Raw genomic sequence first — 13,793 nt, forward strand, 5'->3', positions numbered from 1 at the left:
CTCCAAGTGATCACCGTGAGACACCTAAGGGCTTTGGACACATCTTCCCTGACGGGCTTCAGTAGGCACTCTGGCATCGGGACTGTTCCTAAAACTTCTCCAGAATATAGGTGATGGTATTAACAATTGGCGCTAGCCTAAACTACTTGATTACCACTGTGCGGTGCTTAAAACTTCTCATATATTGAAAGCAGCACAGTAACACAGTAATACGCTGATCTGCCATAACATTATGACCATCCTCCTAATATTGTGAAGGTCCCCCTTTTGCCTTCAAAACAGCCCTGACCCGTCGGGGCATGGACTCCACTAGACCTCTGAAGGTGTGCCGTGGTATCTGGCACCAAGCCCCGCCCATGACCCTTTCACCGGTTCACCCCCTTTCTTACCTTGGACCGTGTTTGATAGGTACTGCCCACTACAGACCGGGAACACCCCACAAGAGGTGTAGTTTCCAACACATCAACTTTGAGGTTGAAATGCTCACTTGCTGCCTAATATATCCCACCCACTGACAGGTGCCATGATAACAAGATTATCAGTGTTATTCACTTCACCTGTCTGGTCATAATGTTATGGCTGATTGGTGATATAGATAAGGTCCTTTTCAAACCACGGCTGCTTTACCTAACCAGGACTTTATCTCCTCCACAGATACGTTTATGGCTCCGTATACATAATAAAACATATGGCCACCACTAACATAACGCTTGTGTGCCAGCAGCTGTATTACCTAATTGTCAAAGGCTTTCCGCTGTTTCTCCTAATGATGGCATCTTTCATTCATGCTGGGCAACTGAACTAAACGTAATCTGCAGTTACACTGAAAAACAAGCAGTGCAAGCTAGGCACAGTGGAGAAAAGTTATTTTAACCCCTTAATGACAAAGCCCGTACATGTACGGGCTCAAAATGCATTGTTTTCAATAGGTTTAGGGACCGCCCATTGTCCTTAAGGGGTTAAGAGGAATTGTCACATTGGCAGCTTTTAGCAGTAGAAAATGTGTTAATTTAAGCTACATCTAGCTCAAACTTCTGTTTTCTGTCCATGGAGGGAACGTTAGGAACTTGTACCTCATCTAACCTGATATCTGTGGCAAGACTGGCATTTCTGCTAATGCCTGTCCTGCAGTCCTCCACCCTTAATACTGTTATGAAGGCAGCCAGAACCAAAAGCAATGGGGAGCAGTAACTAAACAATGAAAGTAAAGGATTAACCTAATGGGAGGGGGAGGGTAATTGTGGACATCTTTTGAACAGAAGGTAAAGATGGCTGCTCTTTGTATACACGCAAGGTTATTATCATCTGCTTAACCACTGTAGGAATCCCACACTTTTAAAGTTGTTTCTTCCTTTTCTGTGCCTCAAAAAGCTTATGAACTTTCTTGACTTCCCCGTGTTCTGTTGGAAATGCCCCCCATTTATATTGCGTTGAGGTACAATATGAAACCTGAGATGAATTACTCCCTTTGGCTATGTAAAAGTGTAAGCTACATTCACGTTAGAAAATCTTTCAAGCTACAAGATGTAAATCCATGATCGTGGCAGACATAGCTACTTAGATAAAATAGTAGAGTATAGTGTGTGTGTATATATATGTATGTATTTTTGTTTGGAAATCCTTTTGCTAATAGCGGTTTGTTATCTCGGTGCAGGTGGAAGAGGTAAAGAAACACCAGCACTGCCTGGCATTCAGCTCCTCCGGACCTCAGAGTCAGACATACTACATCTGTTTTGACACATTCACGGACTACTTGAGATGGCTGCGACAAGCCTCCAAGGTAAGGAGGGAGTGTGTATGTGTAATGCAAGTAAATGGGGACTGAACTGTATTCCTGTAATATACCACTTGGAAGAGGTTAATAATAATTGACTTACATTTAGCAACTTCATTGGAAGTGTAGTAAAACTGTAAACGAGTGACGCAAGGCACTCAAATGCTGCCTACTTTACCATTTCGTAACGAGGGTTTCACCTATTGGAAAAATAAATCGAGTTGATAAGAAGTTGATAAGAGCTTGCTGTGAAAGTTACTTACCTGGATGTTATTACCCCTGTTAGCAATAGGTGTGACTGAAACACCTGAAGTTGGTAATGGGTGTTCACATACTTATAGTGTGTGTGTGTGTATATATGTATATATATATATATTTTTGAGTGTGTATATATTTTATTTTTTCCACCTGTTTCTCCTATATGCTGTATATAGCTTTCAACCTTTTGATTCCTCTTATGTGGCATGGACACGTTTTGGGGGAGAGAGAATTAAAAGTTTCAGAATTCCTTGTTGTCATGCTATAACGTGTTGATTTACCCGCTCAGGAAATTTTATAAACCACAAGTCGATTACTAATGTTAATGGATGTGTCATTGTAGCAGACCGCAAACCTGAGCTTTGAGACCTGTGGTAATCGCCGATATGCCTACTGTGACAGTATTTGACTCGCACATTATTTAATACAGATTAAAACATATGATTGTCACAGTATTACTAAAATTGTAACATTAAAGTATCTTCAATGCAGATAAAGTGACACGGCACCAAATCATGCCTGGCGCGTCACTTAACTTCAACCTTTTATCAGGGGAAAAACCCAATTGCCCTGAGCTGTAATGGGCCTATCGCTGTTTTTAGTGCGTGTCTGAATGTTTGTGGCTGTGAATGTCTCTGCTGTCCTGAAGCGTTGCATGCTTTTTCTTTCTGTATATGTCAGACATCTCTCTCTCCGTCTTTTTTTTTTTCTGTGAATAATATTACAAGTGAGATGTCGGTGAATTGTGGCCAGATGAACAATTTTGGAAGACTCCGCATATAAAGGAAGGATCTGATTATTCTTTGGTTTAATACCACTGCTTTTTAACCTAATTCTGATAGGGTATGCACCTTCTGCAGTGATTGCATTAAAGGGACAGTATACTGCCCCAGTCTGTGTATTTACATGATTTAGTACATTTATTACAGCTCAAATGTACCACTCCCTCTGTTAAGGTATTTTCTTCTTTTTTGTAGACCCACATGAGCCATCTTTGTAGCTGGCTGGAGGTGACAGGTAGATGAGCAGTAGGGAAACAGAGCAAATGCATAATAGGGGCCTTCTGATGATGAAGAAGAAGAATAATAATATTATGACTTGTATGCATGGCAGTGCTTGTTTATGGGCTGTTTTAATATTTGTCTGGCCAGTAACTTTTCTCTATTGATATACATATGCTTATTGGTATGTGTTCTGTTTTATTAATGACTTGCAGAATCCCTTCTGTGCTGGAGATGATGTGCCGTATACCTTGTGCGTTTCTGCAGCTGTGGTGCTTTTTACTTTGTGATCTTTAGTGAGCTTCTAGTTATTTACGTTGTGTGAGGTTTATGTTACTACGAGGTATTTCAAGCCGTTACCACCGCAGCAAGGCCTTGTATAAAGCAGCCCTGACGTTTGGTAAACCAATACGCTTTTGTCCATACTTGGCTGACTTCTGTGCAGACCTTCTTCTTTGGCCATTCGTTGACAGTCAAGATTTGAGGCATTTCCATTTATAAAAGTAATAGAACAAGAGGAGCGTGTCGTGAAGCTGGTGAGTTGGAGGCACCGGGCTGATCTTTACAAGAAGACTAAACAAATAACGTAAACAGCCTTCTTGTAAATATAATAATGCATAAAGCATACACTTCGGCAGTGCTTCTGACGTGCGCAAAAACATTCCTGAAGTGCAATTAAGCTCTTCTGAGACAGGGAAACTTGACGGGCCAGTTTCTTCTGTAAATGAATCCACTTTTAGACGCTCAGCTTGTCTGTTCACCAACTGCTTAGTTGTGTATGGTATGCACTTTGTGTGATAAAACTGCACTGTAAGCACACTTCCGCATCCTTCCTGCTGCATGGACAGTGTCTACACATTTCTTAGATGTCGCTGCTATTTATAGAGCTGTGTCGCAGATAAGTCATACAAGAGCGTGTCTTCAGTACCACCCCGGGACTCCCTAACCTTGTTTTATTACTATTATTATTCCTATAAACGTTTTTATTACTTTCCATATGTGACCTAGTTCTGCAGTTGCGCTATTGAGCAGAACTTGCTAATCCACCACCCTCTTCAGCTCTGCGGGGATCCGGCCTGCGTTTACTCAACTGCTCTACAGAGAAGAGCCGAGCGTGCGCGAGACCCTACAGTGTTACCGCTCGCAAATGGAATTCCAATTATTCTAATGCGGCCTGAATAATGGAAAACCATGGGTGAAGTACTGGTTATTACAGTGCTCCAGATTGGCAAATGTGTTCCATCATCTTATTAAGGCAGTTAGAGGTTTTCAGATAATGGAGGCCATTTTTTCACCTTGTCATCTAACATCAGGGGACCTTTTTCCATTGTGTGTGTTTACCTGTCCATTGGCCTCATAATCCCAAATATATTTTTCACTAGTTGTTTCTTGGTTTTTCACTAAATTATTTTAATTACATTCACTAATCTTCTTTAATCATGTTACCGTGTCTGCTAATAGAATTATTAACTGGCTCTGTCTTTCGATTGATCTGGTTTTAACAAATAAATGTGATAATCTAGTTCTGTTTAAATCCCTTTTTAAGCTTTTAATATTTTTTTCCACCTTAGTCTGCAAGATGCTGGATGAATAACAATTGTTTATGAAATGTGTCTTAAAAATCTTACTAAGTGCGAAGTTGCAAGTAACCTGGCATCACAGTGCATAGAATTAATAACTTAACCGCTTATTGGAATCAGGGATGTGAAGGGGGTTCAAAAGATAATAGGAATCAGTTTACTTTGAGATTCACACCATTGTGCCAGCTAATTCTGGAACGGGGAGTGTAGCAGTTAGTGATCTTTAACATAAAGCCTCTGAATCTTGGCATTTCACAAGATTAAATGCCATATTAAATGTATGTGCCATATCACAATGGGGTCTCGTTGTCGGGCATTAACCAAGCTTCAACATTGCTCTGAAATTAGTCCAGTCAAATGGTGTCCTTCTACTAAGCCATTGATGGCATTGTCCTAACTCGGTTTGATGTTTATGGCTTCTTTACAAATAGAAGAACTATGCTGATTTGTCAGAAATATGCTTCAAGTACACAATGTAGAATTGTAGAAACTATACTGAATAAACAAACTAATGACTATTGCGTCATTAGTGTGCCTGAAGGCTGTATTGCGACGCATGGTGTCTTAAGGGCTCAGATTACCTACAGCTTGATTCCACGTTTAGCTTCGCCCGCTTTGTGTACGTGACCGATATACCTTACGGAGTGCTAGCTGCAGTGTCACCTGTAAGTTACTAGTGTCCTGTAAGTTACTAGGAACTAAGTTGATTAGTATCCGATTGAAAATACATTTTCACAAATATTGTGCAGTTTTCTCTTTAAAACCGTTGTAACCATTTGTGTTCTAGCTCCGTTACCTTTGCTCATTCTAAAAGACCAACAACCCGACTCTTTAGCGTACTGCCTATGGTAAACAGTCTCATTAGTAAACAGCCGGACTCTGATTAATGAATGTCCATAGAGAAACAGACTTCATTAGCATTGCCATATAGAATCAGATCATTGTGGTGTTTGTGCTGGGGAAAAGACTGACAATAATGGCAGCCTCTAGGAAGTGCATTGACACAAAATCAGAAAGAAAAAACATCTTTATCCATGAGAACCTATATCCCTGTAGAAAACGCTATTTTATGCTCGGAGATTATTTTTCTTCCCCTTTAAGACTAGGCAGCATGCATTCAGCGAGGAAATACTTGTTTCTTTCACCAAATGCTTCCTAATGCAAAACCGAATCTGAAAACCTGCACGATGTACCTTGCTACTGAATATACCCTTGGTTAATCCTTAAAGTCCATTGGCAGTGACTGTGATAATTTAATTTCCTTCCAGATATCTTGTTAAAGGGCCTTTGTTAGCAGCAGGGCTATGCTATTGTGTGATGTTTGTTTGGGCTGTTTATTTGGCAGTGCACTCTGTGTTCGACTCATCTCTGGCTTGGATTCCCGCAGTGTTTTCCTTGCTTGCCTGGCCAAAGAGCCTACAAGCGGCCCTTGAAGAACGAACGCCCCGTGCAGATTGTGGCCTCACAGTGTGTCCTCAGGAGGCACAGGGGTGTGGTGCCGGTGGCAGGGCTTCAGTTTATGCAACCGGCAGAACAGTAATAGCATTGTCTTCTGCAATTTCCGTGGCCAGAAAGGCTAGCGTGTGCCGTGTGTCACGTTGCCTTGTGGCACGCACAATACGTAGAGAAGGCAGCTCTTCTCTGTATTATCGTCTTAACATTCAACTTTATGTATGGAAAGAAAATAACTATATTGTTTAGACTTCAAATAAGCTGCCTGAGCTGCTTGCCACGTGACTAATGGAACAGCGTGGTCAATAGTCATCGTGATTTGCTGAGGCTGCCCTTTCAATTACTTTTCTTATTTTAATGGGGAGATCTTTTTTTTTTTTCTTTTCTTTTTTTCATCGGTGGGATTTACCTGTAGCCTCAATCCCTTTTACTAGCCTAACCTGGTGTCAGACACGCCACCCCGTTGCCAGAAAGGGACACAACTTGCTATTTTTGTAACAATACTTTCCTTGCGTGTGGAGGTCTGGCAGCATTTAAACATGCGCCGTGTAGCAGAGGATCATGGGTAGATGGGTACTCTTGTCAAACATAGAAATAATTGATAGTTATGATTTACAAGACTTAGTGACAAATATTACATGTCTCTTACAACCAAAGAATAATTAGTTTATAGGAGTATTATGGGTTGCCCTTAGGTTAGACATGGCTAATTGCTTGAGGTCGGTGATAAGGAGAGAACAGTGTATTGGGTTTTATATGCTGTGTCCAAGTTTTGTACACTTTATCATTTCTGTACTTTGCTGCAGCATATAATGAGCTTTTTTTTTTAGAAAAATACTGTTACTGTTCCTTAAACATAATTTTTAAGTCATGGTATAGTGTACATTTTTTACTGTATTTTCTTTTGTGTTGGCCTGTTTCATCTGAATTGTGTCTTTTATTGGGGGCAAGATGACCTGATGTTTATATTTTGCACCCAAGGATTGCTACATCATCATACTTCAGTTCCTGTGGTGTCATGATTGTTGCTAAAGTTGTGCTCTAGTGCAGTCCTCCAAATATATGCCAAACCCATTGCATGGTATATTAAGGTACCTATCAGTTACTTCTTATTTACAGTTAGTGCCAAGGAACCTTTAGCAGGACGTTTCCAACAGAGTCCTCTAGCCTAAACTCACAAGCATGGTCATGGATCTTATAGAATCACCATGTATACATCCTTGCGTGGTGAAAATGTATCCACACTTTTTGTGTTTCCCGTACGAGGCAGGATTAATTTACAATCTCCAACAGCATGCAGTTGCTAGAGAAGAGAGGCCATCTCCAATTCTGAGTGTTTGCTGTTGGTGTTTCCAGGGTATACCTGTTATAGTGTTGCAAAGAAATTCTTCTGAATTCTATTTAAAATATTAACTGGTTGATTAGCGTTATGAGGTTCCACATATTAAGCTTACGGGAGTATTTACTTCTTATTACAGATTGCATCTCAGCGCATCAGTTCTGTTGACCTTTCTTGCTGCAACTTGGAACATCTGCCCGAGAGCTTGTTTTACAGTCAAGATCTTACACATCTCAACCTGAAACAGAATGCCCTCCGGCTGTGTCTTGCACCTACAGCAGAAGGGACACTTGATGATCTCCAGAGGTGAGATATTATAAATGACCCAGGTTTTTTTTACTATGAGGACTGGGAGAGTGCGGGGAGAGAGATGTGCTGACAGTGGAACGTTTCTTCCTGCAGACAATCTGATAAAGGAGTGCAGTCATTTGCAAGAAACGGTGTTATGCCCCGGAGTTTTTTTATGTTGAGTGTACAGTTCTCTTGCTGTGTCACCGTTTGTGCAGGTGATCTAAGCCTGCTGATTTAAGGCAAACTAATGGAGAACATGTAAAATAGGATGGTAAAACGAGTATCTGGGGAACCGCTTCTCTACCGCCACCTTATAGATACTTCTATCTGGTGTGTTTGCATTCCCTTTCACTCGCAGCAGATTTACAGCTTTTCCAGTCCGTTGTGCAAATTTCTATAATTTAGTATCCTCTGCTGTCCTGCAGCTGACCACCTTGCCTGAGATGATTTGATTAAATGAGGCTCTTCCTAGACTCCTAATCTAGGTCATGCTTGAAGCCAGCCCTGGGATAAATTGCATGTATGTGTGTGGACCTTTGCAGGTATTTATAAAGCACAAGGGGTTGGTTGTTCTGCAAGCTGCCCTAGTATACAAGCATAATTTCAAGATATTACTGGAAAAAGTCATCTGCAATGGGAATTAAAACACAAGTGTCCTTGATATGAAATTCTACCCCTTCTGTTAATAAGATGAAGTGTCATGAACATTACTGCATGATAGGTTTCCCTTTACATGTTTGTTCTTTTCTCTTCCAATGATATAATACATAAAAAAGCTCAAAAAAATTATTGTATTTGTAAACTCTAGCTATAGTGCCCTTATGTATGTATGTATGTATGTGTGTGTAAAGCATTTGTGCTTAATAAGATTCATAGGAGTCCACAGGGCATCCAGTGAGGAAAGAGCACAGCCAACATGCCCTTTTTAAATATTAAACAAAAATCAATGGAAATTCAGTGGGCAGTATCTGGGGCTTTGGTAGCTCATATGGCAAGTTTGTCTAGATTTCTACATAATTACAATCTTTTTTTATGTTCTTTTTATTGAGATGACTTATACATTGTGTGAGTGCCGGCATTAATAGTGTGCTAAAGTGATTTTATGGTTTTATTTTTAAATAGAAAAGCCAATAGGTAGTTGGTGAACTTGATTGTACAGTGGCTTACTATATTCAACCCCACCTTGCATTTTTTTGTTGCATTACAACCTGGAATTGTATTTTTTTTATTTGGATTGCATGTAATGGACGTACACAACAGTCCAAATTGATGAAAAAAAAAAAAAAAAAGGCCCCAGAGTCAGCAACCCCACTGAGCAATGGGCACCACCAAGAAAGTGGCACCATGAAGACCAAGGAGCTCTCCAAACAGGTCAGGGACAAAGTTGTGAAGACTGTCAGATCAGGGTTGGGTTATTTTAAAAAATAAATAAACGGAAAGAATATGGCACCACAGCAAACCTGCCAACAGAGGGCCGCCCACCAAAACTCACGGACCAGGCAAGCATGGCATTAATCAGAAAAGCTACAATGAGACTAAAGAAAACTCTGAAGGAGCTGCAAAGCTCCACAGCAGAGATTTGAGCATCAGTCCATAGGACCACTTTGGTCCACACTCCACAGAGCTGGGTGTTGCAGAAGAGTCGCCAGAGAAAAGCCATTGTTTACAGAAAAAAATAAGCAAACATGTTTGCTGTTCGCCAAAAGGCATGTGGGAGACTCCCCCAAAATGTAGCTTTTTGGCTATCTAGGAAGTCACGATGTCTGGCACAAACCCAACACCTCAACACCCCCAGAACTCCATCCCCATGGTTGAGGGAAACTTGTTTCAGTCTTCGAAAGATTTGAGACTGGGGCGGAAGTTCACCTTTCAGTAGGACAAGGACCCTAAACATACTGCTAAAGCAACACTCGAGTGGTTTAAGGGGAAACATTAAAATGTCTTGGAATGGCCTAGTCAAAGACCAGACTTCAATCCAATTAACAATCTATGGTATCACTTAAAGATTGCTGTTCACCAGAGGAACCCATCCAGCTTGAAGGAGCTGGAGGAGTTTTGCATTGAAGAATGGGGAAAAAATTCCAGTGGCTAGATGTACCTAGCTTATAGAGATGTGCCCTAATATACTTGCCGCTGTAATTGCTGCAAGAGGTGGCTCTACAAAATATTGACTTTGGAAGGTGAATAGTTATGCACACTCAGGTTTTCTGTCTTATTTCTTGTTTGCTTCACAATATAAAAAAATATATTTTGCATCTTCAAAGTGGTCGGTATGTTATGTAGATCAAATTATATATCAAATCCATTTTAATTCCAGGTTTTAATGCAACAAAATAGGAAAAATGCCAAGGGGGTGAATGCTTTTGCAAGGCACTGTATGCTATCACTTGCTGAGAATGGTAAGAGTTGTTTGTGTAATTCATCAGTGGCTGTCTAAGTCATTGAACGCGTCACCCTTGATTTTTGTCATGCAAATACAATAATGCGTTTTTGTTTACATAAACAAGTAGCACCTGCCTACAGGCCTGTCTTTCAGCATATGCGTACAGATGTCAATCTTTCTTTTTAACCCCTTACCATCCCTAGTAATCAATTTTGGCTTACAGTAACGGGGCTATGGTGGGCGACTTTCTGGAGGAAACTGACTTCAATGGTGTGCACTGTGTAACAAGTAGTGTCTCGCATAACAACCCTTACTTACAGAAACAATATCACATCCATTGGCCGGAAGACTTCGTATTCCACCACTGTAGCTGAGTGATAGCTGCCACATGTGGTGGATGTGTCTCTGTAGGTTTAGGATTGTAGCATCTCAACGCCAATTACACTTAGGTGTATGGCAACAGATTCTTTCAGGACATGCTGCCAGGCCCTGGAAGTTGATTTCAGATGGGCAGTTTGGGAAAAGCAAAAAACCCCCAAGGCGTTTGTTCTTTGAAAGACTGCTTCCTTCCATCCAACTGAAAGCGACAAAGATCCTTTTATTCATTGTCTATCTTCCCATTCATTTGTGCTTTCGTTCTCCTTGTCTTCCAGACATAGCCTGCCTTCCTCTTCACGACTCCCTGTGGTTGTCAGGCAACGAGAAAAGTACTGGCTATAAATGCACATTAAGCAAACTTTTATTCTTTATTTTTTTTATTCACTTCCTTCCCGGATTGTTTCTATATTTGAACAAAAAGTGCAGTGGGGAAATGGCGAGGACATACAGACTCCCTGAATCAAACAGGGGAACCGCAGCTTCCAGGGACACTTTGGTTAGCAGTGCCAACAAGCTGCAGCTCTGTGCAGTTGAACAGGACCCAGTAATCGATGTGGCTGGGTTTTGTGACATTACATCACCGTATCCTTATTTTTTTTTTATTTTTGATGACCACAGTTTACAGATTTGCCTTCCATGTGCTGGAATCCCACAATCTTTCAAATCCATTGAATGAGAAGTGGATTTCCGTTGTAATTACAGTTCTTCTTGCCCCACCCGGCAGCCCCCCCAAAGTTTTTCTCATGTGTTTCCTCTGTTTGCGTGTGAATAGGAAACACTTCTTGTGGAATACGCACTATTGTAGACTGAAAGCAGAGGTGGACGTGGAACGTTTAACCTTTTTAGTGCCATGGGGTCGTTTAATAATCCTCAGTGACCATTCTTCGCCCCAGTTTGAGACTTTGTAAAGTCCGCATTTAAAAGCAATATTGATTGAGTTGTATTTATAGTCTTTCCCTGATCAACATGCTTAATTCATGACCATTTAATGTGTATATTATACAGTTATGTACAGTATATCATTCTATATTATAAATCACAATCCTTTTTTGTCTTAGGTTCACCAAGTTGAAGAGCCTCAACCTTTCTAACAATAATTTGGGAGAATTTCCCCTGGCTGTTTGCAGCATTCCCACTTTGACAGAACTCAATCTTTCATGCAATGCACTTCAGGCCATTCCCCCAGGTGTGGGCGACATGAACAAGTGAGTATCTTTTAAGTGTTTGCATCTTATATGTTGGCAAAAAAAACTTTAAAAAGTACTTGTCTCTATGACCATTTTTTTGACAAAATATGTTTTTGTTTTGGGAATATTCCAAATATTTGGGAATACTTATTCATCTAGGCTATTGCGAAATTTGTTTTTGTCAATTTAATATTTGTACTTAATGTTTTTTTGAAACTTGTTGATATTTCCTTGTTGGCTTCCCTCTAGATAGAATGGGACATTTAAAATGCTGTCAGTAAGGATAGAAACTGTTTCTTTAGAATAATATTTTATGGCAAGATATTGTTATCCCCTTAAGAACACAGACCGTTTCAGTGTTTTCATTTAGTTCAACCAAAATTTCCCATTTTCCCATTTGTGTATCCACTCGAATGATATCAATACCAGTAAACTATAATTTACTAACTTTGCTGAAAATGGAGGGAAAAAAGTTTATCTGCTTACAAATAGTAGTCGGCTGATGCCAATAAACAAAGTACACTCGGATATTTTAATTTCCTTGTCTTGAGATGGGATTATCATCTGATTTAACCATTTACAGGAAAATATTACCCAAAAAAGATCTTTTTACCCATCTTTGTGAACTGTTGTCTACTTGAGATGTGATGCTGGCACTGTAGCCTTAACTGCTCACTCTAATTGCAAAGTCCTACTAATGCATATGATTCCGTAAGTGAGCAGACAACATAGAATGACACTTGTGAAATAGCCTATCGATGCGTTCTGCATGTACTTTGGAGTTTTTATTTTTCCCACCCTTTTTAGCAGTACAAAAGGACTACAGATGCCTTTGGGGTCTTTGTATACATCAGGGAACCCTTTTGTAACTAATGTCGGGATGTTATTTCAAGCTCTTTTATTTTTGTTTGTTTTTTTCCTGAACTTTTTTTGATGAGGGCTCATACCTCCCTAGTGTCCCTGTTCAAAAACACGTTCCTCTTTTGTCCCCTTATACATCTCTGTTCTAGAAGTTCAGAATGTTTGAGGGGGGGGTTTTGTCATGCCATTTCCTAATGATATATCTACAATGTAAAGTTGTTGGCTTTTTTTTTTTCTTCTAATTAATTTTATAGCCTGCAGACGTTCCTTCTCGATGGCAACTACCTCCAAGTGCTCCCTGCCGAACTTGCAAACATGCAGCAGCTAAGCTATCTAGGCCTCTCCTTCAATGAGTTCACAGAAGTTCCTGAGGTGCTGGAAAACATGGTGGCCATTGACAGGCTGTGCATGTCCGGAAATGTTCTGGAGGTCTTGCAGCTGCAGGTTTTGAGAAGAATGCCTCAGATAAAGCATGTTGATTTAAGGTATGAATTATATAAGTTACTGGGTATAGTAACCAGACAATACAGTATCCATATCGTCAGAAGGTGCCTAATCAAATACCAACCGCATACCGGTAATAGGTTTATAAGCTCGGGCCCTCTAATATTGAAGTTAAAAATAAATAAAATAAAATTTAAAAAAAAACCATTATATATATATATATATATATACATATATATATGTATTTATTTGGCAACTATCTGTATTATGCAAAATATGCAATATAACTATTTCTGATCTTTATATGATCATTTATTAGTTATGGGAATGCATGTGAAAATGATTGTGTGTTGAATTGACCTACATCTGAGCTTCTAGTTTGAATCGCTGCAGTTCTAGTATCTTTCTAAATCGGCCTTGCAAATGTGGGCGAGAAGTATATTTTTTTCTAAGTCTGGCCTTCTGTGGCTTGTGTAACAATGTCTACTGCAAAGGTTGTGGTAAATTTGCTGTTTAAATCGATAAGGATCTTATTAACAAATATACCACGTCTGAGCAAATATTGATTATCGTTTACATTGTGCCCCTGATGTTTGCTTGGAAAAATAAACTGCCCTGGGAAAAGGCTGAGCGTGTAACTTTAATGTGAGTTTTTTTTGTGACACGATAGGTCAACGTTCAGGCATACAGTTTGTAGACGTGTGTCTGGGATGCTTGACTGATGTCCCTCACCATCTGTCCAGTTTCCTCCTCACTCTACTCATGGCTCGCAAGAACAGGACCCTCTTCTCCTTCTGTATGCGTGTCTTATACAGTTTTTTTTAATGTTTTTGTGGAGTCTGCCG

The 13,793-nt window shown here is 40.1% G+C and overlaps 1 protein-coding gene across 1 annotated transcript in view; it reads left to right on the forward strand.

Annotated features, from left to right (window-relative positions):
* The window catches only part of PHLPP1 (PH domain and leucine rich repeat protein phosphatase 1), a 59,560-nt gene that overhangs the window by 26,830 nt on the left and 18,937 nt on the right, over window positions 1–13,793 (forward strand). The window contains exons 3-6 of the mRNA XM_053466213.1: window positions 1,655–1,780; window positions 7,544–7,710; window positions 11,515–11,661; window positions 12,759–12,989. Coding sequence (XP_053322188.1) covers window positions 1,655–1,780; window positions 7,544–7,710; window positions 11,515–11,661; window positions 12,759–12,989 — 671 coding nt within the window. The remainder of the gene's footprint in view (window positions 1–1,654; window positions 1,781–7,543; window positions 7,711–11,514; window positions 11,662–12,758; window positions 12,990–13,793) is intronic.

Source organism: Spea bombifrons, chromosome 5 (assembly GCF_027358695.1).
Source record: "Spea bombifrons isolate aSpeBom1 chromosome 5, aSpeBom1.2.pri, whole genome shotgun sequence".
Taxonomy (NCBI): Eukaryota; Metazoa; Chordata; class Amphibia; order Anura; family Pelobatidae; genus Spea; species Spea bombifrons.